Consider the following 27,219-nt stretch of genomic DNA (forward strand, 5'->3'; position numbering starts at 1 on the left):
AGTGAAAGGTAACGAACGACAGGTAAAGTGCATCATTTAGGATCAAAAAGCCCACCGTGCAGCACAGAACTGGAAGGTATGTTTTCTGTCACCCCAAACTGCACATGCTAAATCACAGGTGGGTCAGAAGAGAATGTCTCTCCCCTGCAAAGCAGAGAATTCTTTGCAGTCTGATCAGACTGGGAGGCCGTACATAACACCCCTTCTTGGCCACCTCTGGATTCCTGGCTCTTCACCCACGGCCTGAACCACTGCAGGCTCCCGATACACAGTTTCCAGTTACCTTCCCATTTAGCGCTAAGAGGTAGAAGTTCCAGATCATCTCGTTCGCTATGCTTTACAAAATACAGCCTATTTCCTTCTGAGCTAAATTACTGCAGGAGTGAGATCACAGGCTTCCATAAATCTACACAGGGGTTTTCTTTTGATGCGAGCATAAAATTCTCTTAATATTCCCAGCAAAATATATGAGCCTAGAAAGCTTACATTTTTCCAGTGTCTGCTTTCCTGCAACCATATACTTCACCGAATCCTCCTCGTCCAATAATCCTATGTACGCTGAAATCATTCATGGTCAACTGTGAATTCAAAATGCGACACGGAAACGTAAAACTGCATAAAAATTGTGCTGTTGTTTTCATGTTAAACATATACAGTTATTAAAACAGCGATTCAGATACACCTGCCCTTTCCGTGACTGGGCCCTCAAACTGAGAGGTGAGAAGCACAAGGTGGCAGGGCGTTCTAGAACCACCTTCTATGCCAACTGCACAGAATGCAAACCATGGAGGCAAATGGGAAGATGACACAGTGCTAGGCGAGTTAGATTGGTTTTCCAATCTCATAAATCTTATATTGTACGATGTACGCTTTGAAGACAAGTGAATGTGAAATTTCCACTCAAAACACAAAGCAACATCAGCTACTCTGAAGTCTAAAGTTTGGGAACAGTTCAGCAAGGCCAGGAGCGTCATGGTAGAAAAACAGGTCCACGTCAAGGCCATCTATGTTTTCCTAACTGTGGGCCATATGATCAGAAAGCCCAACAGATGCTGGCCATGTGAATGTTTTATCAATAATGTCAGTGAGTAGAGAGGACTCATGCTGGGCATGTGAGCATGAAACCAGACCAAGTGTGAGTAACTCTATGAAGAGGCTATATTCATAAGCACTTTGTCAATATCATCCCAGCAATGCCCTGCTTCCTAAGCAGTTTTCACGGCATTAGATGGTACAAAGGCAGATAGATAGTCCTATGTTCGTGGTAAGAGGCCAGCAGATAACAGAAAATGCCTACTAGTTTATGTATCCTGGCAAATGAAGGGTCAGATGCTTGAAGGGTTTCCCCAGACAACCCTTCAAATATCATGTCTGCAGCCAGGGAGGGGCATCTGGCCCATTAGCTTCATGTTTGGTGCTCAGAGGACATGAGGACGTGAAGACATGAGGATACCACGTCTGCTAAAGGAACACAAGCACAAGGGAGCTTCACAGCAGACAGAAGGGATTTTTTTTTTTTTTGGCCGTGCTGCAGCATGCCACAGCAACAGACCAGGGATCGAAGCCGTGCTCCCTGCAGTGGAAGCATGGAGTCCTGACCACTGGACCGCCAGGGAAGTCCCAATAAGGGATTATTTTTAAAAATGTGTCACTGCCTCTTGCTTCTCAATCCTGCCAGGAAATGGGGTGGAGAGAGGAGGTTAAAAAGAAGAAGAAGAAGAAAAAAACCCCACTTCTTTCAACAGTACTGCTCAAGTAAAAAACTAAAAAAAAAAAAAAAAAAAAAAATCCAGTTATTTCTTTTTCTCAATTGCAAACCTCTGTGAAGGGAGAGCATAAAGGAAAGGGGAAGAGAAATGTACACTCTAAAAGCGAAGTAAAGAACATGCCCTAGAATTACTGACAGTGAAGAGCTAACAGAAGATACAATGCTAAGGGGTTTTAATGTCAGAAAGTAGCCTGTCTTTGAGCACTGCTTTTATCATTCTCAAAATAATAAAAAAAGATGAAACCATGGTCTAGTAAAAGATGCCATCATGTTTATTACATCACTGCACCTAAGAGTAAGAAAAAAAGGAACTTTACCAAGATGGCATAAGGCACGGCCATACGGGAATTACATTACGTAGAAGACTTGTATTTTTACAACTACTTCTGTTAAAAGGTCATTCACCACTTAAAATAACTATTCTTAAATAAATAAACACATTCTTACATGAATATGAGAAAATAGAATTAAAATTCCAAGTGTTTACAATTGGGTATAGGAGGATGGAGCTTTCATGCATAAAGCCATAAGCACGACATCTGTTTGGGCAGTGTGTTACCCTTGGGAGTATGCTGCCGAATAAAACATTTTCTCACGAAGTTGAGCCAGAGGAAATTTTTATTTAAAAAAAGAAAGGCAAAGATGATACTCACATGGATATTTAATTCCACGTTTTTCCACTGACAAAATCTAGTGAACTTGTCACTGAAAAAGAACGTAAGGAATTACTGAAAAGTTAAATATCAAGTTAACTGAGAAACTAGAATTGTACTGCTTGTGTTGCTTCTCAAACGGAGTAAGTTTTCATAAACATTTTTTCACAAAGGATTCACCTGGTATTTAAGGCTTTATTTTATGATTCGAATTGAAGACTCTGTGTTTCTCCTTTGTCATTATGCTGTGGTAACATCTTTATCTGAGTCAGCACTGTCCAACTGATGGGTAACAGAAGCTGTGTATGTAATTTTTTTTTTTTTTTTTTGCGGTACGCGGGCCTCTCGCCGCTGTGGCCTCTCCCGCTGCGGAGCACAGGCTCCGGACGCTCAGGCTCAGTGGCCATGGCTCACGGGCCCAGCCGCTCCGCGGCATGTGGGATCTTCCCGGACCGGGGCACGAACCCGTGTCCCCTGCATCGGCAGGCGGACTCTCAACCACTGCGCCACCAGGGAAGCCCGATTTGATTTAATTTTATGTTGAAATGATAATTTTTTGATATATTGGTTTAAATAAAATATATTATTAAAATCAAATTACAGGGCTTCCCTGGAGAGGCCCGCGTACCAAAAAAAAAAAAAATTAAATCAAATCAATATACAATTTTAATGAGATAGTCTACATTCTTGCTTTTGTATTAAGCCTTTGAAATCTGGTGGGTACTTGCCCATCTTAATTCAGACTAGTCATATTTCAAGAGTTCCACGGCTACACGTGGTTAGTGGCTACCATACTGGACAGTGCAGCTCTCAATGACAAAAAAATTGCTGTTTACAAATAATTAGAGGGGTAGCAAATATAATACCTAAATAGTGCTTATCATGCTCCAGGCCCTGTTCATCTACTCCTTCAACAACTCCATGATCAGGTACCGTGATGATGCCCAACTTACAGCCAAGAACACCAGAGCTTGCCCAAGGTCACACGGAGAGAGAATGGGTGGAGCCGCATTTGAACCCAAACCAATGTCTGCCTCACAAAGATGCAAACAGTGCAGGAGAGAAACCCTCAGACGAGAATCGGAAGATGGAAGTCACACTGCACTGATAAGTTCCCAGTTTACTCAACTGCTGGAGGAGTGTTTTTTTCATCCATGAAGTAAGAAACATATCTATCCCATTAATAAAGGCACTATTGGGATTATTTTTTATTAATGAGCAACATATCTATAAAATGTTTGCTTTAAAATTTTTTTCCAGAAGAAATGCACTCTGGATTGAATACTCCTTAAAAGCAAAGAACATTTTTGGTGATTGCTGGACTTCATCTAGCCCCTGGCAGGATTCCTTACATAGGAACGGTATTCAGGGTTCTATGAAGGAATGAATGAATTAAAAAAGGAAGAAAGGGAAGGAGAGAGAAAGGCAGGAAGAGAGGGAGGGAGTTCTTATGAAGTGCAAGTTACAGGTATTATCAGCACTATAATACGATGCCTTAAGGCATCCAAATATCCCAGGTCCCTGGGGGTTTCATCTAATATGTCTTCTAAGGATCTTTAAAAAATATTTCTGAGGCTAATAATCAAATTAAGAATTAAAAGCAGAAGAACTCTTGTAATTACATATAGCATCTTTTTTCAATGACTCTGAAATGCCTTTTAAAGAGTGTTTCACTGATCCTCCTAACATCTCTATGAGGTTGGTAAAATAAATTTTGAGTTTCTGAGAGTTATTTCAAAGAGTTTTTTTTTTTAAAGCATGGTGAGTGCAAAAGGTGAAACCACACTGGGGTGAATAAATCCATGACTTTGAAATCACTTGGTGCGTGAGGCTAGCTCACACCCTGCCTTCTCACGGATTCTGGAGTTCAGAGATGGCAACAGAGCTGGGGGTGTGGGTGTGTGTGATCTGGCACATTTTATGAACTTACAAACTAGCTGGGGAGGGTAAACAACCAGGGAGAGAGAATTGCCCTGCTGGCCAAGAGAAGAGTCGAGGAGAATCAACTCCCAACCCATACCTTGCGCCAAAAGAACACACACTCCATCAAAAAATAAGAATGGACATTTTGCCCATTAAATGCGATAGAAAGTTCTTCTTTAGGAAGTACAGACGGCTGCTGGGTGTCCTGGCTGTCGTGTGCCCACGCGGTTCCTTGAGCTCCATTCCTAGGCAATATCTAGTCACTAGAACAGGCACTTCTGGATGGGGAAGAGGAACCAGGGCTGAGAATAGGGCAGAGCCTGGGCAGCACAGGGTTTCAGAGCCAGAGCCCTTGCAGGTGACGTAACCGCCGCCTCGGAGGGAAGAGCAGGGGTGAAAGATACAAAGAGGACTGGGGCGCAGCGAGGGCCAGCAGAATGAGTGTTTTTAACTCTAACCCCTGACGCGGGCTTTAGATTACTGAGCGACGTGACGTTCACTGCTGAAGCGAGGCTCACCAGCCTCATCCAGAAGAGGGAGAGCCTCCCTCTGGGATTCAGCCCCACAGGGAACTTAACCCTGAGTCCCTGCTGGGCCTCAGGAGAAGGTGGAGAGGCAGGCTCAGCACTGCTGAAGACGTCCTCTTTTTTTTTTTTTTTTAATTTAATTGAAGTATAATTGATTTACAATGTGTTAATTTCTGAACAGCAAAGTGATTCAGTTATACACATATATATTCTTTCTCATTATGGTTTATCACAGGATACATGTGATATATATTCATTACATATTCATTATGGTTTATCTAGTTCATTATTCATTATGGTTTATCTCGTTTCCTGCTATACAGTAGGACCTTGTTGTTTTTCCATTCTCTATATACTAGTTGGCATCTGCTAACCCCAAACTCCCAGTCCAACCCCTGCCCCACCCCGCCTCCCCCTTGGCAACCATAAGCCTGTTCTCTACATGAAGACTTCCTCTTTACTTCTCTACTATCAAACTTCAGTGTGGCCACCGAGAAAAATCACCTGAACCGTGAGGCCTTTGGAGAGCACGGCCAGTCCAGACGATGAGGAAGGAAGCAAGCCTACAAGGTTCTATTTATGGAGTGCCTGTGCTTTTCAAAACCCAAACTCTGGACTTCCCTGGTGGCGCACTGGTTAAGAATCTGCCTGCCAATGCAGGGGGCACGGGTTCGAGCCCTGGTCTGGGAAGATCCCACATGCCGTGAAGCAACTAAGCCCGTGCGCCACAACTACTGAGCCTAAGCTCTAGAGCCTGCGAGCCACACTGCTGAAGCCCGCACGCCTAGAGCCCGTGCTCCGCAACGAGAAGCCACCGCAATGAGAAGCCCGCGCACCGCATGGAAGAGTGGCCCCGCTCACCGCAACTAGAGAAAGCCGCGCGCAGCAATGAAAACCCAGCGCAGGCAAAAATAAATAATAAATTAATTAATTAACAACAAAAAAACCCAAACTCTGAACTCTTGGCCTGACAATGGATTTTATTTTTACTGTTAATTCGATAATGTATTAACATAAATAGAACCAAATATATATATATATATATAAAATAACTGACTTTAAAAATAATTCATTTATATAAAATGGTAACAGTTTCAGAAAATCCAATGTGCGTGCTTGCCTAAAAAGCAAACAGTTTCACTTGTATTTCCTGTGGTGATAAGAGTGAATGGTTAGGGGGAGGAGGCTGGGAGAGGGATGGATTAGGAGTCTGGGTTTAACAGATGTAAACTATTACACAGAGAATTGATAAATAACAAGGTCCTACTATATAGCACAGGGAACTATATTCAACATCCTGGGATAAACCATAATGGAAAAGAATATGAAAAAGAATCTGTGTGTGTGTGTGTGTGTGTGTGTGTGTATATATATATATATATATATATATAATTGAATCACTTTGCTGTACAGCAGAAATTAACATTGTAAATCATCTATACTTCAATAAAACTAAAAAAAAACAAAACAAAAACCCACAGTGAATGGTTAACTCAGTGGCAGAAAATGAGCGCGCAGGTTTACCTGGTGGATACACGATGGAGTTAACAAGACCTCTTCCCCAGTTTTAATTACTATCCCCATCTCTCCCCTCTCCACTAAGGATCATATAACAGTGAGGTTGACCCAGGAGTTTGGGAAAAGTCAGATTTTAGAATCAGCAGCAGTGGAGACGGCCCCGGACTTGGCTGAGTCTCACCCCGGGGCCGGCATCCTATCCCCTCAGTTTGATTCCACGGCTTTTTGGCAAAGCCTCTGCTCCTACTCAGAAAAATGTAATCGTTTGTATGCAGATTCATTTCCTGAAGAATTGACTCTACTCCAAGATAAAACTATCTCTTCAACTCTGGTAGAATCATGACACAACTTATTTTATTTTATTTTAATTATTTTAGTTCTATGAACATGTGGAGAAAAAAAAAAAAACTGCACTGAAGTATTTGCTCTTAAAGGGCAACTACTACTGAACAGCTGCGGGCAGCTCCATCGATGAGGCACGGTCGCCACGACAACTGTCTAGAAATTAGCTGAGTTTACGGAGAAGAGTACAGTCAGGGCGAATGCAGACCCAGTGTTAGAAAGTCCAATTCCAAAGGTGCATCATCATAGAGGCACACTCAAAATACTGAAGGACTGACTCTTCGGTGCCTGAGAAGCCTGTGAACACTTTCCCAGGGGCACATGTGCAGTGCCCCTTCCCTGTGGAGAACAATCTACTTCAACATCGTGCCACTTTACACATCACCAAGTAAACTGCATAATTTTCAGAATTTTATAAGACAGACATACCCTATAGCTTGAGTAACCCAGAGGGATGTATTTATCGGGTACATTAATGATATATATGACTACAGACATTTGCCGATACTTAAATTCTACTATGTAAAGAATCAAGAGAAGGCTTGTCTCACTTTGAAGGATATGATTTCAATATATAAACAAATGAATTAGATATAGACTCGTGCTTGCATTAGCAAAGGTGTCCCAATAAGATACTTTTAATTGTGAGGTTCCTTAGCCTATTTAAATTTTGGACCATTTGGAAGCTAAAGAACTAGAGGTCAACGGGATGTTAAGATATACAAATCCTAAATTATAAAGTACAGAGGAAACAATCTAATGCAAAGCCTGGCACACAGCACATGGTCAATAAATGCTTGTTGAATGAATAAATTAACACATTTCAAGGACAGCACTGATTGGGTAAAATGAGGCACACCTACACAGTACAAGATCTTATCAGTATAAATACAATGCTATATAACTAAGATAATGCTACATGTCAAATATATCTCTATTTTAAAAAGGATTTTATACATAAAGTTTCATACCTTTCCATGAACTTTTGAAAAATGCTGCCTCGAAGACTCTCACAAATTTCTTCTATGTAAGGCTGGAAAGGATGGAAAAGAAATTCCACACTGCATCAGTAAGAACATAATAAAGTGAAAAACAGAAAAGGATGAGACTCAGGCGAGGTGAGGCTCCAAATCACGTGCTCCCACAGCACCTTGTACTTGCCCTTCTCAGCCTTGAACAATTTTCACCAGTGGACTCCTGGTCACGATTATTTACTTGTAGTAATCTACACCACTCAATGACATGTTCCATGAAGGCACGGACAGGTCTGTGCTGTGGGCCACTGCACCCCTGCTGCCTAGCACAGCTCCTGGCAAGTCACTGACACATCTTAAATGGCTGGAATTAGCTTCATGGGCATGCGACCCATATGCAGTCCCACAGAAGAGCCCAGGGCTCCGTTTGGTGCCCTGCTGTTGTCATCCTGAAATTCTTAAGAATTTCTGAACAAGGGCCCCCAGGTTTTCACTGCGTACTGAGCCTTGTAAGTTATGCAGTGCATCCTATAAATTACTATTAATCATATAATTGCTATAGTTATGATTATCATAAGTGGTCAGCATTAACATTGACTTTTAAAGACTAAAAGCCAAGGGACCCATGGAGTAAATTTTTTAAAAATCAGCTATTCCCAAGGTCTATGAGCAAGTTCATGGCTAAGCAGGGATTAAGGCAAGGGCTCCTTGCTCACATGTGCAGTGCCCCTTCCCTGTGGAGAACAATCTACTTCAATATCATGCCACTTCACACATCACCAAATAAACTGCATAAACTTATTTTCCATGGGCTAGACTTCAAATCAAGAACTATAAAAATATCAAATGCCAACATTTCACAGCTCAGCCTGGAGCCACTGAGATAGTTTTGGAAAATATCTTCATACCCTACACTCACTGAATGATGCAAATTTAATGTTTTCTGTGTCTTCGTAGATCATCCTGAAAGTGTGCAAAAAAGAAGGACCAGATCAGGAAACGTCCAAGGCAAGTGATCAACCTATAGGAAGTCTGCAGAAGCTACAGTCACCAACACAGGCAGTGAGGCCACCGCAGCTCGCCTGGGAGCCTCACTTCCTGCCACGGGGCTAAGCCACCTCCACCCCCTGGCAGGGCTACTGCTGTCCTGGGCGGGACACTGGAACTAGTCACTAAAACCAAATGGACTCTGTTCCCTCCTTAGTAACAGGGGAAGCTGAACTCTCTCTCTGAAGCCCTTTCTAGCTCTGAAGTCCTGTGTTTCTATGGTGACATATAATAGCAATCTTCACTAATTCTTCTAGATGCTAAAGACCAAGGGCCACAAGTCTCAAGAGGTTCAAAAGACAAAAGAGATCAAGTGTTGAAAGATATATGAAAAGCCTAAGTTTGTATATCACAGATTTTCTATTTACAAAAACTGTTACGTTAATATTTTTTCATATTTTATAAAACAGCCTGTACTTTTGCTAATAAAATAAAAGTTCACCAGAAATTCTTAAGACTGGATATGATATACTACACTGCCACTTTCAACACAAAGAACTACAAAATGTGTTGGGTAAGCAGCGCAAAAGCGAGAGTTCAATAGTGGGGTCATGAGCAAACAACCTCACCTGATTCTCAGTTCCCTTAATCTGTAAAATTGGAGAGTCACATCTAATTTTCAAGGCCACTGCGAGAATTTAATAAGATTAAGAATGTTGAGAGCCAAGCACAGGGCCTGGCATGTTCTAGGAACCTAAATGTAAGCCAGGACCCCTCCCGACTCTTGCCACCAAATGTACCTGTGCAATTATTTATTTCTAAAGTCAATTTTGCAAACAAAAAGAATAAAAAGTATTTTGTATTTACTTTCAGAGCATTTTTTTTTTACTACCTTCTTCTCCGTGATAAGAAATTTCAACTCAGGCATCACACTCCTGATGTCTAAATATATGATAAACCTACAGTAATCAAAATAGTATCATACTGACATAAAAACAGACACTATGGACCAATGGAACAGAATAGAGAGTCCAGAAATAAATCCACACACTTATGGTCAACTAACCTTTGAAAAGGGTGTCAAGCACACAATGCGGAAAGGATAGTCTCGCCAATAAATGGAGAATGAGACTGGACCCTTATCTCACACATATACAAAAATCAACTCAAGATAAATTAAGGACTTAAATATAAGACCTGAAAGTGTACAACCACTAGAAGAAAACACGGGAAAAAAACGTCTTGACATTTGCCTGGGTGATGATTTTTTGGATGTGACATCAAAAATTCAGGCAACAAAAGCAAAAACAGACAAGTGGGATTGCATCAAACTAAAAAGCTTCTGCAGAGCAAAGGAAACAATTACCAGAGTGAAAAGGCAACCTGTAGAATGAAAGAAGATATTTGCAAACCATATATCTGATAAGAGGTTAATATTCAAAATATACAAGGAACTCAACTCAATAGCCAAAAACCAAATAACCCGATTCAAAAGGGGGCTGAGGACTTGAATAGACATTTTTCGAAAGACATACAAATGGCCAACAGGCATATGAAAAGGTGCTCAATAACACTAATCATCAAGGAAATGCAAATCAAAGCCACAATGAGATATCACCTCACATCTCTTAGGATGGCTATTACCAGGAAGTCAAGAGGTAAGTGGTTGGTAAGGATGTAGAGTAAAGGGGGTCCTTGTGCACTGTTGGTGGGAATGTAAATTGGTGCAGCCATTATGGAAAACAGTATAAGGATTCCTCAAAAAATTAAAAGCAGAGGGCTTCCCTGGTGGCGCAGTGGTTGAGAATCCGCCTGCCGATGCAGGGGACACGGGTTCGTGCCCCGGTCCGGGAAGATCCCACATGCCACGGAGCGGCTGGGCCCGTGAGCCATGGCCGCTGAGCCTGCGCGTCTGGAGCCTATGCTCCGCAACGGGAGAGGCCACAGCAGTGAGAGGCCTGCGTACCACAAACAAGCAAACAAAAAAAAAAACACAAAAAAATTAAAAACAGAACTACCATATTATCTAGCAATCCCCCTTCTGGTATATATACAAAGGAAATTAAATCAGTATCTTGAAGAGATATCTGCACGCCCATGTTCACTGCGGCATTATTCACAACAGTAAAGATATGGAAACAAACTAAGTGTCTATCAATGGATGAATGGATAAAGAAAATGTGGTATGGATACAATGGTATAGTATTCAGTCATTAAAAAGAAGGAAATCCTGCCATTTGTGACACCATGGGTGAATCTGGAGAACATTATGGTAAGTGAAATAAGCCAGACACAGAAAGACAAATATGGTATGATCTCATCCATACGTGGAATCTAAAAAAAGTCTAACTTATAAAAGCAGAGTAGAATGGTGGTTGCCAAGGGCTGGGAAGTAGGGGAAATGGGGAGATGGTGGTCAAACGGTACAAAGTTTCAGTTATGCAGGATAAATAAGTTCTGGAGAGCTAATGTACAGCATGGGGACGACAGTTAATAATACTGTATTGTACACTTGAAATTTGCTAACAGAGCTGATCGTAAGTGTTCACACCCCCACGCATACACACAAACACACACACACACAAATGTAACTAGGTGAGGTGATGGATAGGTTAATTAATTTGATTATGACAATCACTTCACAACCAATACGTATATCAAAACATCACAATGTACACCTACAATTATATACAATTTTTATTTGTCAATTATATCTCAGAAAGTCAGGGGAAAAAAAGAAATTCCAACTCAAAGAATATCAACTAACTTTATGGTTAATGTCCCTCTATAAACAGGACATCCAAACATATAACTTCTATCTATACTTTGATCACTATGTTCTGATGGTACATGTCACACTGAATTGCACTAATACACCTTCTTACTTAAATCAACTTAATAGGGACTATTTCCTTCACCTTTGAAATAAGAATACCAGCCATTCTATATCTATTTTACCAGAACATTATTTAATTATTTTCTTATGAACAAATCAGTAAAGTGGTTTTGAAAGATACTGGAGAAGCTCCTAAATGACTGTTCCTTGAAGGCACAGAGAGAATTTTGGTGGTCTTTGTATCTCATCTGGAACTATCTTTTTAAATGTTATTTATGTTGCAGGAAAAGCTAGCATCAGAGTTGTAAAATCCACGTACTGTGAGGTATAATTTAGCAACGTTAAATGTAATTGACTACAAGACTGTCTCTGAACAGCGTCGAAGTCAGACAACTAAAGCTCTGACATGAAAATATCACGAAGGCAACAAACGGCAGATATTCACGTTGCACTTTTTGAATGTACAGTGTTTGATAAGAGCTGACATTTGTGGAGCATGGCAACAGACGAGCCTGGTGCAAAGCAACTCACATGCACTGAATCCTCAAGACCCCCGTTTGCGGGAGAGCTCGCTGTCACTTCCGCTTCACAGATGGGAAAACTGAAGGGAGGAGAGAGGTATAGTAGCTTGCCCAGGGTCTTGAAATCCAGGGCACTTAATTTCAGAGCCCAAGCTTATAACCAACTAGACTATAAAAGCTGTTACATTTTAAGAAAAGTCCATCTAATTATTCTGGCAGAAAGGAAGCACATGGTTTGTTACTGTACCCAAATGTTCTCGGAGCCAAATCAATATTTTCTCTATAAAATAATCAGATTCATTTTGTATGTAAATAAAACCTATCATAAGACACCCCGGTAAAAATCAACTTACTTCTCTGTAAATTACTGAATAATCCAGGAAATGGATAAATTAATTTTTTTCATTTATGAAAATCATTACATTAATGAATGGCATTCTTTCATATTTTTGTGACTCATAGAAACATGAAAAGTACATTATCCACTTTGACCGTGTCCTTGCAAGCTGCCACCTCTATAGAAAACCCACAGGATGAGAGAAAAGGCTTTGGGGAGGAGAAACCATTACATCTGAAGATCAGCAAATACATTGGCCCATCAGTTGTGGATCAAGTTTTCTGAGGCTTGTCATTTAAATCTGCACGACTGTGCTGTGTTCAAGATACGAAGAGCCAGGGCAAAGTCCAGTTCCTCAGTCACGACACCAAGGCCGTTCCAACGTTCCCTCCTGATTCTGATTCTTGAAAACGGATCTATTTCACCTGGGGGATAATCACCGTGGGGGTCAACAACTGTACCACTAGAAAGTAAATCTTGTCAAGTCCCTGCTGACCACAGGTGCCTGGGATGTCAAACAGGAAAAGGCTTTTTCCTCCGATGTCTTGTCTTGATTGATTTATAGAAAACCACATTACAAGAACGCTCCAGTGGCGTTTTTCAGGAAAGCCTTCACGAGGAAGGTCGGCAGAACAGCACATTTCAATGAGAAGACAGACAATATTAAACTTCAGTTCTTCCAGATAAACCTCCACGTAAGAAATACAGCCTCATATGTCAATTCCCCCAGCACTTTCACACGTGCAAAGAATGTCCCCAAATCCAATTGTTAAGCAAATTAGAAACATTTATTGGGAAAGCACTTTATCTTACCTGAAAAAGAGTTGATGTCACTTGTTTCTTGGATAGATGACTTTGCACATGTTCTACAGCTTGCTTTGAGAATGGCTTTTAAAAATCAAAAAAACAATGTTTTTGCCACAAATATAAAACAGAGCAAACCTCTGTATGTTTTACAATATCAAACATATAATTTAACACAAAAATTACTAAGCAGTAACCTACAGGGATTCCATCAACACGCATTCTTTAAAAAATCTGTTGGTTGTCTGCAGGCAAGCCAAACAAACGCCTGCTCCTCCGAACTTCCATAGTTCTTAGATACCATGTGGAGAAGGATGCTGTGCACCGGGGCATCCAACTGACATATCTAATCCCACCGGAGGTCAAGGTGACTTCGATTAAAAAAAGCTGTAAGGAATCGTATTATCACCTTATTAAATGCATCATCCCTCAACTGCCTGATACTGGGGTCCTAAAAATGTAAAATTTCTATTACACGAGAGAAAGTGAATGCATGAAAATGTACCCAAGAATTAAACGTCAGGACTGCAAAGCTAAATCACAGTGTTGAAAAGACTCTAGGTTAAGGAAAATCTTGCTGTAACCACAGGGGAGAGGAATTGGTTCTAAAACAATGAAACTCACACTGACAAAAATTACACACTCTGTCCTCCCCCAAAACTTCAAATTACGTCTGCAGCAATGCACAAAAAGAAGAGCTTAAAAAGCATATCACACTGCTAAAAACCCTCTAAATTGTTGACCTATACGAAAACTACGTTTACAGAGGCTTTCACAGTGAACACCTGGCATTTACCAAGGTTCAACCATTCCCCAGCAAGGTAGCAAGGTAGCAAGGCACAGAGCATTACGATGAACTCTAGCTCAGAAGTTCAGTAAGCACTGTAGACAACACATTAAACACAGAAGCACGAACATATATCACTGTCATGACCACTGCTGTCCAGTCAGGCTCTCTGCAACGCTGGAAATGTGGTGAACCTAGGCTGACGCAGGAGCCACCAGCCACATGTGGGTATTGAGCCCTTGAAATGTGGCTCATGAGAAATTAAACTTTTAATTCCATTTTGTTCTAATTAATTTAAACAAGTTAAATACCCACATGTGGCTAGTGGCTACTGCATTGGACACAGCAGCCCAGGGCTCTTAGGATACTCCTTTGGAAAACAGTCTTCATGTAGAGAGATTACATGGTAAATTTTCATTATTAATTATTCCACTCACTCCTGGTGGAATAATTTCCTAGGAACCCAGTTTATCCTAATGACTGAATTAGACTGTTTCTCTGATTTATCAATACAAGGAAAAAAAATGGTTTCAACCATCATTCAACTATTAATGAACTACATTAACATAATAATTATTACAATCCTCCCTATTAACTCAAAGAAAGCATTTAAGATTTTTATTGATCAATATATGATCAGCCTAACTGTTAAAGGAGAGCTAAATGAAAAACAATACAGCTTAATTCCCTTTAGAAAGTCTAGAACTGAGGTTGGCTTTTTCTTCCATCGATCTGCACTAGCCATTTTATCAGTGTTTGCGGTGAAAGTATCCACTTTTGGAAACATACCAAGAGTGTATATGGAGCAACAGATACTGGATCGGTATCAGGTATTATCAGGAAACAAACGACAAAAACAGAAGAAATGGGTTCCACCCTAGATGAATATCATTTAATTTTAAACCTCTTCCTCCTACTTTAACTTTCAATCTGGAAATGTTTGAAGGCTGTCTCATATTTACCCATACTAAAGTAATAAAACAAAAAGAGATACTTACATGTGAACAAGACAGCAGCTCCTTCATGATGTAAGTATCATAAATTTGTCGACTTCTACAAAGGCGATCTTCCTCATTCTCAAGTTTTTCATATTCTTTTATCTGGATGGTTAAAAGTTACCATTGTTAGGTATTGTCTTCCTAGAAACTTACTTTATGGAAGGATATTACTAGTCTTGGCAGAAACCACTTCCACATGAGATCAAGCAAATTACTTGAATCGGCCATTCCACAGGAAACAACTACTTCTAATGTTGAAATAATGAAGTTGGAATAATTTAAATTCAACTTGGAACATACAAATGGATTTTTTCCTATGATGAACCTTGTCGCTTAAATTTTGAAACACAATATTAGGAAACAAATAGTCCCATGGTTACAATTATCTTACGATGCACTAGCCATGGACCATTCATCCTTGCCAAGTCTCCTTTCCAAAGCACAGATAATTTAAATTTGTCTGTAATCCAGTTCTAAGAGTTATGATGGGGCTCGTTCTCACTCAACTACAGTGTTACAAAATTCAGGAGGAAAAATAATAACAAATTGCTAGGATTCCTACCAAGAGATTTTCAGAAATCAACTAAATATTTTGGAAATGCATTAACCATAGATAAAAGCATTGGCTTTTCACAATGGAACCTTCTCTGCACTTTAAAAGTATTAACAGAAAGGTTCCTTCAAATTGTATGTTTTGCCAATAACTTAAAGGAGGTAACCTGACCGGTGTTAAGATAGACCAAATAATAAAATGGGCTTTGGGAATATTTGCTTTATGAGGACATGGCCCCTATTACTCCAACCTCATAACAGAAGTTCTCAGATCAGAGAAGTATTTTTATTTATTTACAGAAATACATTTAATCTAAAAGACAAGAAGAGAATGAAAACACAAATGAAATATGGAGCTGGTAGGAAGACTGTAGCAAAGATTTTCAATATAATGACTAATAACTACATATAACTTATTTTTGGAAAAGCAAATGCTCCCACCAAGGAGACAGCTGTAATACTGACTTTCATAATATCTGAGTGCTCTTTAATTCTGCTTACGATAAAAAGTGGGGCTGATTACTCCTATGGGAGAGAGTATAAACTGAATAGAAATAAGTTACCTTTTTTACTGTACAGTCTAACAGTTTTGAAATCAAAACCAGTAAATCGTATGAAAATTTCTGATAATGAAAGGGCACGGTAGGCAGGGAGAGGAATATGTACAATGCTGATGCCCTATACGAAGGCTAACTGGTTCACACACTGAGAAAAATTCTGGGATCATCTTAATTGCCCTTAAATATCATCAGTGAGATGGCTGAAATTCACAAGTCTGTAACTGCCTGGGCTTAGAATGGAGTCTTCTTGGAACAGACACTAAAATTTAACAAAAAGGCAACGAGGACTAGGGTAGGTCGATACCCCATCCAAGAGGAAAACACTTTAAAAAAATTTTTTTATTTTTTAAAAATTTTTATTGAAATATAGTTGATTTACAATGTTATGTTAGTTTCAGGTATACAGCAAAGTGATTCCATAATATATATATATACACATACATACACACACACATATTCTTTTTTTACATTTTCTTCCATTATAGGTTATTATAAGATACTGAATATAGTTCCCTGTGCTATACAGTAGGTCCTTGTTGGTTATCTGTTTTATATAGAGTAGTGTGTATATTTTAACCCCAAACTGCTAATTGATCCCTCCCTAAGTTTGTTTTCTATGTCTATGAGTCTATTTCTGTTTTGTAAAAAGCTCATTTGTATAATTTTTTTAGATTCCACATATAAGCGATATCATACATTTGTCTTTGTCTGGCTTACTTCACTTACTATGATAATCTCTAGGTCCACCCATGTTGCTGCAAATGGCATTATTTCATTCTTTTGTATGGCTGAGTAATATTCCATTGTGTGTGTGTGTGCGCGTGCGCGCGCACACACACACACACACACACACACACACCCCACATCTTCTTAATCCATTCATCTGTCGATGGACAAATATTTAGGTTGCTTCCATGTCTTGGCTATTGTAAACAGTGCTGTTATGAATACTGGGGTGCATGTATCTTTTCAAATTATATTTTTCTCCAGAAGGAAAACACTTTTTTAATGAAGAAGCAATTCAGCAATGTTGGCATAACCAAAGGACCTGGGCTTAATCATCCAAGGTTCATTCAGGAGAACATGTCTAAAGGTTCAAATACCATGCCAGATGCAAGTATGGTAGCTGCAAGGAAACAGAAGCCAGACACAGAAATCTGAGGCAGAGTCAGAAAATAAACAAAGGACTCTAGTTTAGTAGATTTCTTTTGATGTTTTGTTTTAGTAAGGTCCAGAAATTAATGCCAGAATGCTAGGATAGAACATGTGGACTGTTAGTGAACCAAAGGCAAAGGTTTCTGCCTAAACATACAAACTCTAGGAAAACTAAACCTTCATGGAATCATTATCCTTGAAAACAAGTGTAATGAAACCTAAGTCTATGTTCTGGGGAGCTATAAAGCAAGCTGACACCTGGTTAAGCAAATGCTGATTCTATGGGAGTTTTCTATGAACTGTAATAATCTGACAATACAGAAAATTCTAGTTTCTTGCACAAATGATGTTCTGAACCACAATTCTGGCTTTAATAAGTGCCTCATATCTCATAAACTCCAACTTGAACAACAGAAAAGGTTAATTCTTAGTAGGCAAACAAATAGCCTGAAGCATCCCTGGCTGTAATTCACTTTCTATTATCAGTTAAGACCACTAATTAAAGAACATGCAGTCAAGTATCAATTGGTTCTAGACAGGATGTCCTGATGTGCAGAGCAAATGCCACCCCTAATTCAGGCAGTCAGGTTGTCCAGGGAACCTGAGGAGGCAGAGGCCGGAGTTCAAGGTGAAAAGTCTCTACTACAGCAGAACAGAAGCTTTGCCATCAATGATGAACATTCACTAACTGTGTAGTCCTCCCTTTCTGCTTTGGTGGTTACAAAGCTCACAGCTGAACATGTAGCCTAAATACATAGAACCCTAAGAGCAAGCCCTTTTGATCCACAGCTGTCATGGTCCCCACTTTCTTGCCTCCCGTTTTTCCCACTACTATTCCCATGAGACGGTCTAGTAAAGTCAGTAAGGGCCTCTGCCTTGACCAATCAAGGATCTCTCTTTTTGCCCTTAGCTTCCTGACATCCCAGCAGCATTCAGCTCAGTGGTCCCCTCCTGCCTTCTTGAAGGCTTTCTTCTCTGACTTCTGGGATCTACACTCTTCAGAGGATCGCCACACTGGCTCCTTTTCTTCAGTTTCCTCTGGTAATTCTTCCTCCTCTGCTATACTCCTGAATACTGGAGTGCCTCAGGCACGGTACTGGGGCACCCCTTTTTCATCCACTGTATTCTCCTTATGTAAAGCTATTCAGTCCCATAGCTTCAAACACCAATTATATTCCAATGACTAAGTCTGGATCTCCAGAACTCACTTCTCACCCAGAGCTCCAGAGTCTAAATATTTAATCACCTACTGGACATTTCCACATCCTCTCTCCCCTAGCCAATCATGCTCTTCCCCTAGTCGTCTTTAATCACAGAAATGATAAAACCATCCTCCCAGCTGCTTAAGTCAAAAAAATGGAATAATCATCATTGATTCTGCTCTTTTGCTCACACCCCTGTCCCCACCACCCCCTACATCCAATTCATCAGCCAGTCATGTTGGCTTTATATTCAAAATTATCACAAACCAGGGCCCTCCTTCAGGCAATAGTGAACTAAACTCTAACAACAATTCTGGACATATATAAAACCCAACTACACTGGACCACTGGAGAGTGACCAAAAGTACAAAGATAATGGAAAAGGGGCATCAAACAGAAGCTGGAAAGTAAGAGAGGATATTCCTGAAAATGAAGGGCCACAGCAGAGCTCCAAAATTTTACGTACAAACTCTCAAAATCTCTGGTGGACCCCATAATGACACGTGAGCATGACAGACCCAAAGCAGTCCAGCTAAGGTTAAAAGAACTGAACGAGATTCAGTTGCTACCCACTGTATGAGAAGACAGAGCATCAAGTCTGAGTAAGCCAAATTAACTGCTGAGACAAAAAAAAATCAATACCCTTTGGAGAGGCAGAGTTTAGAGTATCTACAATATCAATGGGCAAGATACAATCTAAAATTACTCTATCTATGAAGAAACAGAGAAATGTGGCTCATACGCAAGAGAACAGACCATCAGTGAAGACCAATCCAAGATGATTCTGATGGAATTATCAGACAAGGATTTTAAAGGAGCCGTTATAACTATACTAAAAGATGTACAGAAAATACGCATGTAATGAATAAGAAGATAGGAAATAGCAGCAGAAAAATAATAACTATGAAAAGAACCACATGGAAATCTTATCTGAAAAAAAATTCAATGGATGGACATAATAACAGACTAGAGTTGGCAAAAGAATCAATGAATTTGAAGACAGCTCCATAAAAATTATCTAATCTGAAGAAAAGAAAGAAAAAAAATTGGGGGCGAAAAGTGGAACAGGGAATCAGTGATATCTAGGATAATATCGAAAGATCAAACATATTGATGATTGGAATTCTAGAGAGAGGAAAAAAAAGAGACTGGGGTAGAAATAATGTTTTACAATGGCCCAAATTTTTACCAGATTTGGTGAAACATACAAGTTGACAGATTCAAGAAACTAAGTGAAAGCCACAAAGGAAAAACACAGTATCTGAAATTACTCCGCTGAAATGCACGCCCTCGGAAGTCAGTCCTTGACCCAGCAATCTAAGGTGTCCACCAAATCACAATACATCACGTTGAGTTGTGCGTCTGTTTTGAGTCACTGCGTAGCAGTTATCACTTCCTGATATATTTCTTTCCTATTCATTTACTACTGGTTTATTGTCTGTTTCAACAAAAACAGGAGCTCAAAGAGAGCACAGACTTTGTCCATCTTGTTCATCCAAACGATGCTTCCCAGCATATTAGTGTTTGGCTAAATATTGGTTGCATGAGTGAAGAAAAGTCTGGGTAGTGACTTCACCTCTGATCTTATGTTTTCTGTTTCCTGTGATTTATTATTAAATCTAGATGTAATATAAATATTTTTATAAGCGGCGTCTAAATCTAAGTGGAACAAGGAAGTGTAAAAACCAACACACCGAGCAGTAGCTACATGTCAGGTGCTGCTCTGGCGTGTTGCATACACACATGACAAGCCTAAGGACAGACACTGCTATCACCCTAATTTTTAGCTGAGGAAACCCAGATAGAGCAAAGCAAGACTCCTTGCCCAACTTCAGGCAGCTAATCACTAGCAGTGTCCAAATCCAAATCCAGATGGTCGCAGCTTAGAGCTGGAACTCTTTACTGCCACGTTACAGCATATACCTAAGCAGCATATTATAGACATTACAGTTTAGAAAGCAACTGTCCATCTGGCATCCCATTTGAGACTCTCAATTAGCCTATGAAAGAGCAGGAGATGATTACTAACCTCATTTCGTAGATAAAGTAACAGATGCTCAAATATCAAGTCCCCATTCTATGCGCTCAAGTACAGGACAGTGTCTTGGTTCACACTTGTAAGCTCTGGGCCTGACACAAGGTAGATGCTTCAGGGTTTGCTCAATGACCAGCACCATATCCCACAGCAAGGGAGAGGGGCACAGCTGCACCTAGATCCTAGCTGGGCCTGCTGTCTAGGAGTCAAACAGTGGTCCAGTGAAAATACTGATGACACACACACACACACACCAGCAGCAAGCATATGTTAAGAATTCCACGGGCATTCCAGGCAACAGATAGTGCAAGAATCAGAGAAGCAAAGCAATCACGGAGGACTGGGATGACCGTACAGACAGGCTTTACTGGAGAATCTAGAAACTGACCTTGGCCTTAAACGAAGCAAGGCTTTCCACAAGTCGAGAAAAGGAAACGGCATCCTAGGCTGGGGGAAGGACATAAGGAAAGCAATAAAAAGAAGAATTGGGCTCGGTGGGTTCAGGTAATATTGGTTACTGGAAGGTCTACGTGAGAAGGCAGTGAAAGATAAAGAGGGAAAGGTAAGCGATAACTAAGGCAGAGATATGTTAGTGTTGGAAGAACCAATTAGGACTTTAGACCACAGGAAAATGGGTAACCGCTAAGAGTCTGGGGACACAGAGAAATGGACATACAATGGACAACATACACACTGCAAGATACCTGACAAAAGAGTTGTCTAGGGATCAGGGTCATAAAACTAGAAATTAAAGAATCCACTAGGCTGGTGAAACCAAGGAGCCAGAATTACTGATAACTTCAATCCTGGAGGCTGTACTGACTTACACAACTGTATTTGAAACTCCAAGGTGGATGGTATTGTCAATTAAAGAACACAAAGCAAGTTGCTGAGGAGCCCTGAAGCATTTTCCTCCAAGGGGATAACCCGGTAGGCCAGATCCATCACACCAGGCCAGGAGAGAGGAGAGAACAGCTAGAGAACAAGCCAACACAGAGAAACTCCGATGTCTAAAGTTCAAAAGGAAATACATCAGCAGTAGTCACCACCATACTGGCCAGAAGTGCTTAAGAAATAACTATGTAGGTTGCCCATCTGTTTCATCTACTAAAGGAGGTTGCTTTCTCTTTGACAAAGCAGCTGAGTACATGCTGAAATTGGAGAGGTGAAGCTTTTAAGAACACAGGAAAGGAAAAAAATTTTTTGACACATCAAGCTGTGAGTCTCATCCAGATAAAATGCCTGATTCAGACCGAAATGATAAAGTCACTTCGTACTCAGTGGAATCCTTTTGGATTTAGCTTACTTTTTTTTCACATGATGCTAAATGTGCATCATCATTTGATCACTCTTCCTGGAAATACATTAATATAATTTTTAAAATGTAGAAAAATGTCATTCTCATGTATATCAATAAACCAGGAAAAAAGGGAATATTCTTCCAACTTTCAAAGATACAAAGATTACTAATATCAGCCCTAATTATGCCATGCTTTCTTTGGACCATTTCAAATGTTTTAGGGTAAAGACAGATCATGCTAATAATATCAGCATATGTCATTTCTTAAATATATTTCAATTAATATATTCTCTAATTTCAATTTTAATTTCCTCTTTGACCCATAAATTATTTAGAAGTTATTTGTTTCCAGGCAGCTAAGGATTTCTTACTTAACACTGCTATTAAATTTGAGCTTAGTCCACTGTGGTCAGAGAATGTACTCTGAACAATTTCAATCTTGAAATTTGTAGAAAGTTTTCTTTAGGGTCCAGCGTATGATCTATTTTGGTAAATGTTTCATATGTACTTTAAATAATGCAAAACTCTGTTTTTGCTGGGTCCAATTAGGTCAAGTTTATTCATCACTTTATTAAGATCTTCTATATCCTTACTAATTTTTTGCCTGTTTGTTCCACAAGCTCTTGAAGTATGTGGGTGTCCCACTAGGGTTGTAGAATTATTTTGTTTTGGATCTTCCTGCCAATTTTTGCTTTAAATATTTTAAAGTTCTGTTATTTGTAAGATACAGATGCTGACTCCTCAATCATTATGAAATAACCTCTCTTTATCTCAAAGTAGCATTGCCATGTACTTTGTCTGATATTAGTATAGCTATACCAGCTTTGCTTCAGTTAGTGTGTATATTACATATCCTCTTCCATCCTTCTGTTTAAAGTATATCACTTCTTTAAAAATTGAATCACTACACTGTACACCTGTAACTTATATAATACTGTACAGCAACTATAGGTTAATCAAAAAATAAAATATCTTAAAATACATAAAGCATCTCACTTGTAAAGAGTATATAACATGGTTTTGGTTATTTATCCAGTCTGACAAACTTAGTCTTTTACTGGGAGTATTTAGTCCATTTATATCAAATGTAATCATCAATATTTATATAGATGAATTTATAGTTACCACCTTACTCTTTATTTTCAATTTGACCTCCTACTTTATGTCCACCTTTTATTCTTTTTATTTTTGGATTAATACAATGTTGTTTTATTCCATATCTCCTCTCTTTTAACATACACATTTTATTCTTTTAAAAGTTACCTTAGAGATTACAATATGCATCCTTTACAAGTCAATGAAAATTATTATTTTTACTATCCCCAATAATCCTAGAATCTTAAAATATTTTAACTTTATTAACCCCTCTCCTGCCTTTTGTGCTACTCTCATACATTTTAGTTTTACACACACTTTAAACTCTAAGAACATATTAAAGTTTTGTATGGTCAACATTCATAGATTTCACATACATATTTACCCTTTATGATGTCTTTCATTCCTTCCTGCATTTCCATCTGGGGTAATTTCCCTTCTGCTTACAGTAGCTCCCTTTAGTATTTATGGTAATGCAGCTTCACTACTGGCAAATTCTCTCAGTTGTTGTCTGAAAATATCTTTATTTCACCTTCATTTTTGAAGGAAGTTTTGGCTGAGGAAAGAATTCTAGGTTGGCAGCTTTTTTCTCTCATTACTTTAAAGATGGCCATTTCATTGTGTCTTTCTTTTTTCTTAATCATTTATTTTAATATGTCACAGTCGTTTTGTTCATATTACTGCCCCTTTAAAAATGAGGTGTCTTTTTCTAACCTCTGGTTGCTTTTAAAATTTTCTGTCACAGGTTTCCACAGTCTTATATTGATGTGCAAAGATACATTTCCTCTACTCATCCTGCTTGGGGTATTCTAAGTTTTTTGAATCTGTAAGCTGCTGACTTTCATCATTTTGTAATATTCTTAGTATTATATCCTCAAATACTGCTTCTGTCCCATTCTCTCTCTTCCTTTCTGGGAGTCCAACTTTACATGTGTTAGACCTTTTAGGTATGCCTCACATGTCTCTAATGCCCTTATTTCTTTCTTTTTTTTTTTTTTTTTTTTTTTTTTGCGTTACGTGGGCCTCTCACTGTTGTGGCCTCTCCCGCTGCGGAGCACAGGCTCTGGATACGCAGGTTCAGCGGCCATGGCTCACAGGCCCAGCCGCTCTGTGGCACGTGGGATCTTCCCGGAGTGGGGCACGAACCCGTGTCCCCTGCATCGGCAGGCGGACTCTCAACCACTGTGCCACCAGGGAAGCCCCCTTATTTCTTTTTTATATTCTTTTTTCTCTGTATTTCAGTTTGAGATGACCTACTGACCTGCTTCCATATTCATTAATCCTGTCTCGCATGTGACAATCTGCTATTGGTTCTAACCACTAGGTTCTAATTTCAAATACTTTATGTTCTAGAATATCTGTTTGAATATCTGTCAGCTAACTCCAATATCTGATTCATCTGCGGGTCTGCTTCTACTGCCTTGTTTATAAGTCATGTGATCTTGCTTCTTAGGTGGAAAATCATTTTTTACTCTATGGTGAAGATTGGAGAGCCTCTATATATTGTTATTTTCTACCTGCAAAAGAGACAGAGGGCTCCCCTTATTCTCTGCTGCACAGGTAGGGAGGGAGTTTATCACCCAACAGGGGGTTGAGCTGGGCTGGTCTGGTCTGCCATTTGTGTAGGACTCAACCTGCCTCTGGTTGGTCCCTGTTCCTAAGGCCTGGCTCTCCATGGAGTTCAATGAGATCTCTGTCTCCTCAGCACTGGATTCAGTTCTGCCCTTAAGAAGTCTTCAGGATAGCTCTTTGGCCTCCGGCCCACTCAAGCTTCAAAACTTGGCATGTGTCTTGAGCAGGGGGACTCATCATGTTTTGGGGGCTCCTCCAGCTTCATCGTTTTTTTTTTTTTTAATATGTTTGATGTTATAATTTTTTAATTGTTTTTTTGGGGGGGCAGGAGGGTGAGGGTTTGTCTGCACCGCACAGCTATGGGATCCTAGTTCCCTGACCAGGAACTGAAGCCAGGTCCTTGGCAGTGAGAGCACAGAGTCCTAACCACTGGACCACCACGGAATTCCCAGCTTCATCTGTTTTTTACTCCAGATCCAGAAACCTCTTCTGGTTTTTCTGTCTCCCAGAAGCAGCCTCCTGCCAGGGGCTAAAGCTGGATTTTCATCTGCCCACCACACCTGGACCAGCCGCCACCCCAGGTGATAAGTGGTTATGGCTCTTCAGTGGGGTTTTCATCTCTTGCCTGTTCTGTTTTCGGATTCCTGCCACAACAGATGTACATTTCAAAACCGTTTAATACCGCATGGCTGTGGGAGGTTTCAATGTGTCTTCCAGAAGCTCTTGGCCTGCCTCTTCAGATCCCCTCCCAATGTCTTGCTGGGAAAAACCAGCTGTGGGTTTGAGGCCACCCTTTCCCACCAAGTCTCCAATTTGTCACTCTAGTAATGTGTGACCACAAAACTCTGCTAGTTTCTCTTTCACCCGGTAGCAGCCCCCTGCCTCGGCTTCTGTGTCCAGAATCAGCAAGCTTCTGCAGAAAATAAAATGGCTGGTAATGCTCAGTGCACCTCTGAATGATTCTTCCTCCTCTGGAATTTTAGTCCAACTATTCCTCACTGATTCCAGAACACTATAGAGCTTTAAAAATATGATTTTTATAGTTTTTGTCAGCATCTCTAATAAACTATATCTTGTAGTACTAATTACTTTTGACGAATTTCTAAGATATCTTCTAGTAGCCTTAATATTTCCCAAAGTACAGGTTAAATATGCTTTTGAAATAAAAGCATTGATAAAACAGTCACTTCTTACCTCTTCATAAAACTTCACCTGAGGTACAGCTTCATTAATTTCATTCAAACAAAAATCTTTAAATAGCAAGAAACCTAAAGAAAAAGAATAAAGAATTTCAGGGTGGGCGATGAATGTAAATTTTACCCCACAGGGTGTTTTCAAATTCATTTGTTTCAACCTCTTCCTCCCCTCCCCTTAAAATAAAAAAGAGGGTTGCAAGAGGCTACTTAATGCCTAAAAGGAAATAATCCAGGTAAAGTAAGAGAATCAATCACACACCTGGTTCCTTGCTTTGAGGTTCCTTCTCTCTTGGCAACCCCCCTCCCACTTTTAAAAAATGCACAATTAACAGTGCTAGTGGCTACCACCACTTAGGGCTACTGGTCACCAGAACAAGTGGAAGATTAACCAAAGAAATCAGAGATACAGGTAATAACAGAAGTTGGTGAGAGTCACCATGGAGCTAATAAATGCTAAGCCCACAGAAACAGAACTAAAACTCCCTTAAGAAAAAAAAAAAAAAAAAGAAGTACTTTCCTAAACTTTCTAGCCTTTTCTCTCACCACTTACTAGCTCAAGTCCCTCCAAGTCCCTACCAAATACCTCATGCCAGAGCAGATCACCCATTCCCAGATGGTGCTTTTCTCCTTCACAACTCCAGGCCTCATCTTCAAGCTATCAGTACCTTCTGCCCGGGATACCCCCCGCCCCCCTTTGCACAGTGCCTGCTACACAGTGGGAGGCCAATAAATATGGGTTGAAAGAATGTTTGTTTGTAAGGCCCTTCCAACATGCCTCTGCCAAAGTGCTCTCCCAGGTTAATTATCTGATTTACAAGTCTCCCACCCCGGTACCAAACCCAGTGGCCAGCTCAATGCCTTGCACCTAGTCAAGCCTCAGTGAATGAATGAAGCTGGAGAGGACAAGCTGACACCAGACTGAGGGCAGAGATACTGGAAGATTACAAAAAGTCAAAAGCAATGAGAAGGTCCAAACAATTAAAGGATTGTTAGGAGAGACAGAAGTCACAGGGGAAAAAAAAGTGAAGAAAGACTCACAGAAAGTCTAAAATATTGGGCAAAGGTAGATCAGAACTCCCCAGGTAGGACAGGAAGGAAGCAGCTTTGACAAGATTTTCATTCAAGTTGACATAAGAGTTATATAATTTGAGCTTGTCTGTTGTTGCCCCATAAATTCCCCTCCATGCTTCCAGGAACATGACCTTTGAAAACAGTTAATGTTTGTTCAGTGGAACTAGAAGAAAGGTATTTGGACTACTTAGTTAAATAGGCAAGACCAGACTAACAGGGGCTGTGTGCACAGCTCCAGCAGCGGCGCAGATTGTCAAGGAACTGCAGCAAGGCCAACATATGGAGGGAGCAGGGAATTCAAGAAGCAGATGAGCAGGAAGAACTGAAGATGTGAATCTCTACCGATTTGCATGTTAATGCTTTTATTTTAAATAAGAAGAGAAAGGTTGAATTTTTGTTCTCATTCATTTCAAAGTAATTTCCGATTTCCCTTGTCATTTCTTCTTTGGCTCATGAGTCATTCAGGAATGTGTAGTTTAATTTCCAGATATTTGGGGGGGGGTTGC

At 40.0% G+C, this 27,219-nt stretch overlaps 1 protein-coding gene across 6 annotated transcripts in view; it reads right to left on the reverse strand.

Annotated features, from left to right (window-relative positions):
* Positions 1-27,219, reverse strand: part of GRK3 (G protein-coupled receptor kinase 3) — a 126,707-nt gene that overhangs the window by 44,139 nt on the left and 55,349 nt on the right. For all 6 annotated transcript variants that reach the window (XM_059039507.2, XM_067014295.1, XM_067014294.1 and 3 more), the window contains 6 exons: positions 25,641-25,714; positions 14,976-15,077; positions 13,200-13,274; positions 7,703-7,764; positions 2,422-2,473; positions 487-578 (listed from right to left, as the gene is read on the reverse strand). In XM_059039507.2, the coding sequence (XP_058895490.1) occupies positions 487-578; positions 2,422-2,473; positions 7,703-7,764; positions 13,200-13,274; positions 14,976-15,077; positions 25,641-25,714 (457 nt within the window). The remainder of the gene's footprint in view (positions 1-486; positions 579-2,421; positions 2,474-7,702; positions 7,765-13,199; positions 13,275-14,975; positions 15,078-25,640; positions 25,715-27,219) is intronic.

The sequence above is a fragment of the Kogia breviceps genome, chromosome 15 (genome assembly GCF_026419965.1).
Source record: "Kogia breviceps isolate mKogBre1 chromosome 15, mKogBre1 haplotype 1, whole genome shotgun sequence".
In the NCBI taxonomy this organism is placed as follows: Eukaryota; Metazoa; Chordata; class Mammalia; order Artiodactyla; family Physeteridae; genus Kogia; species Kogia breviceps.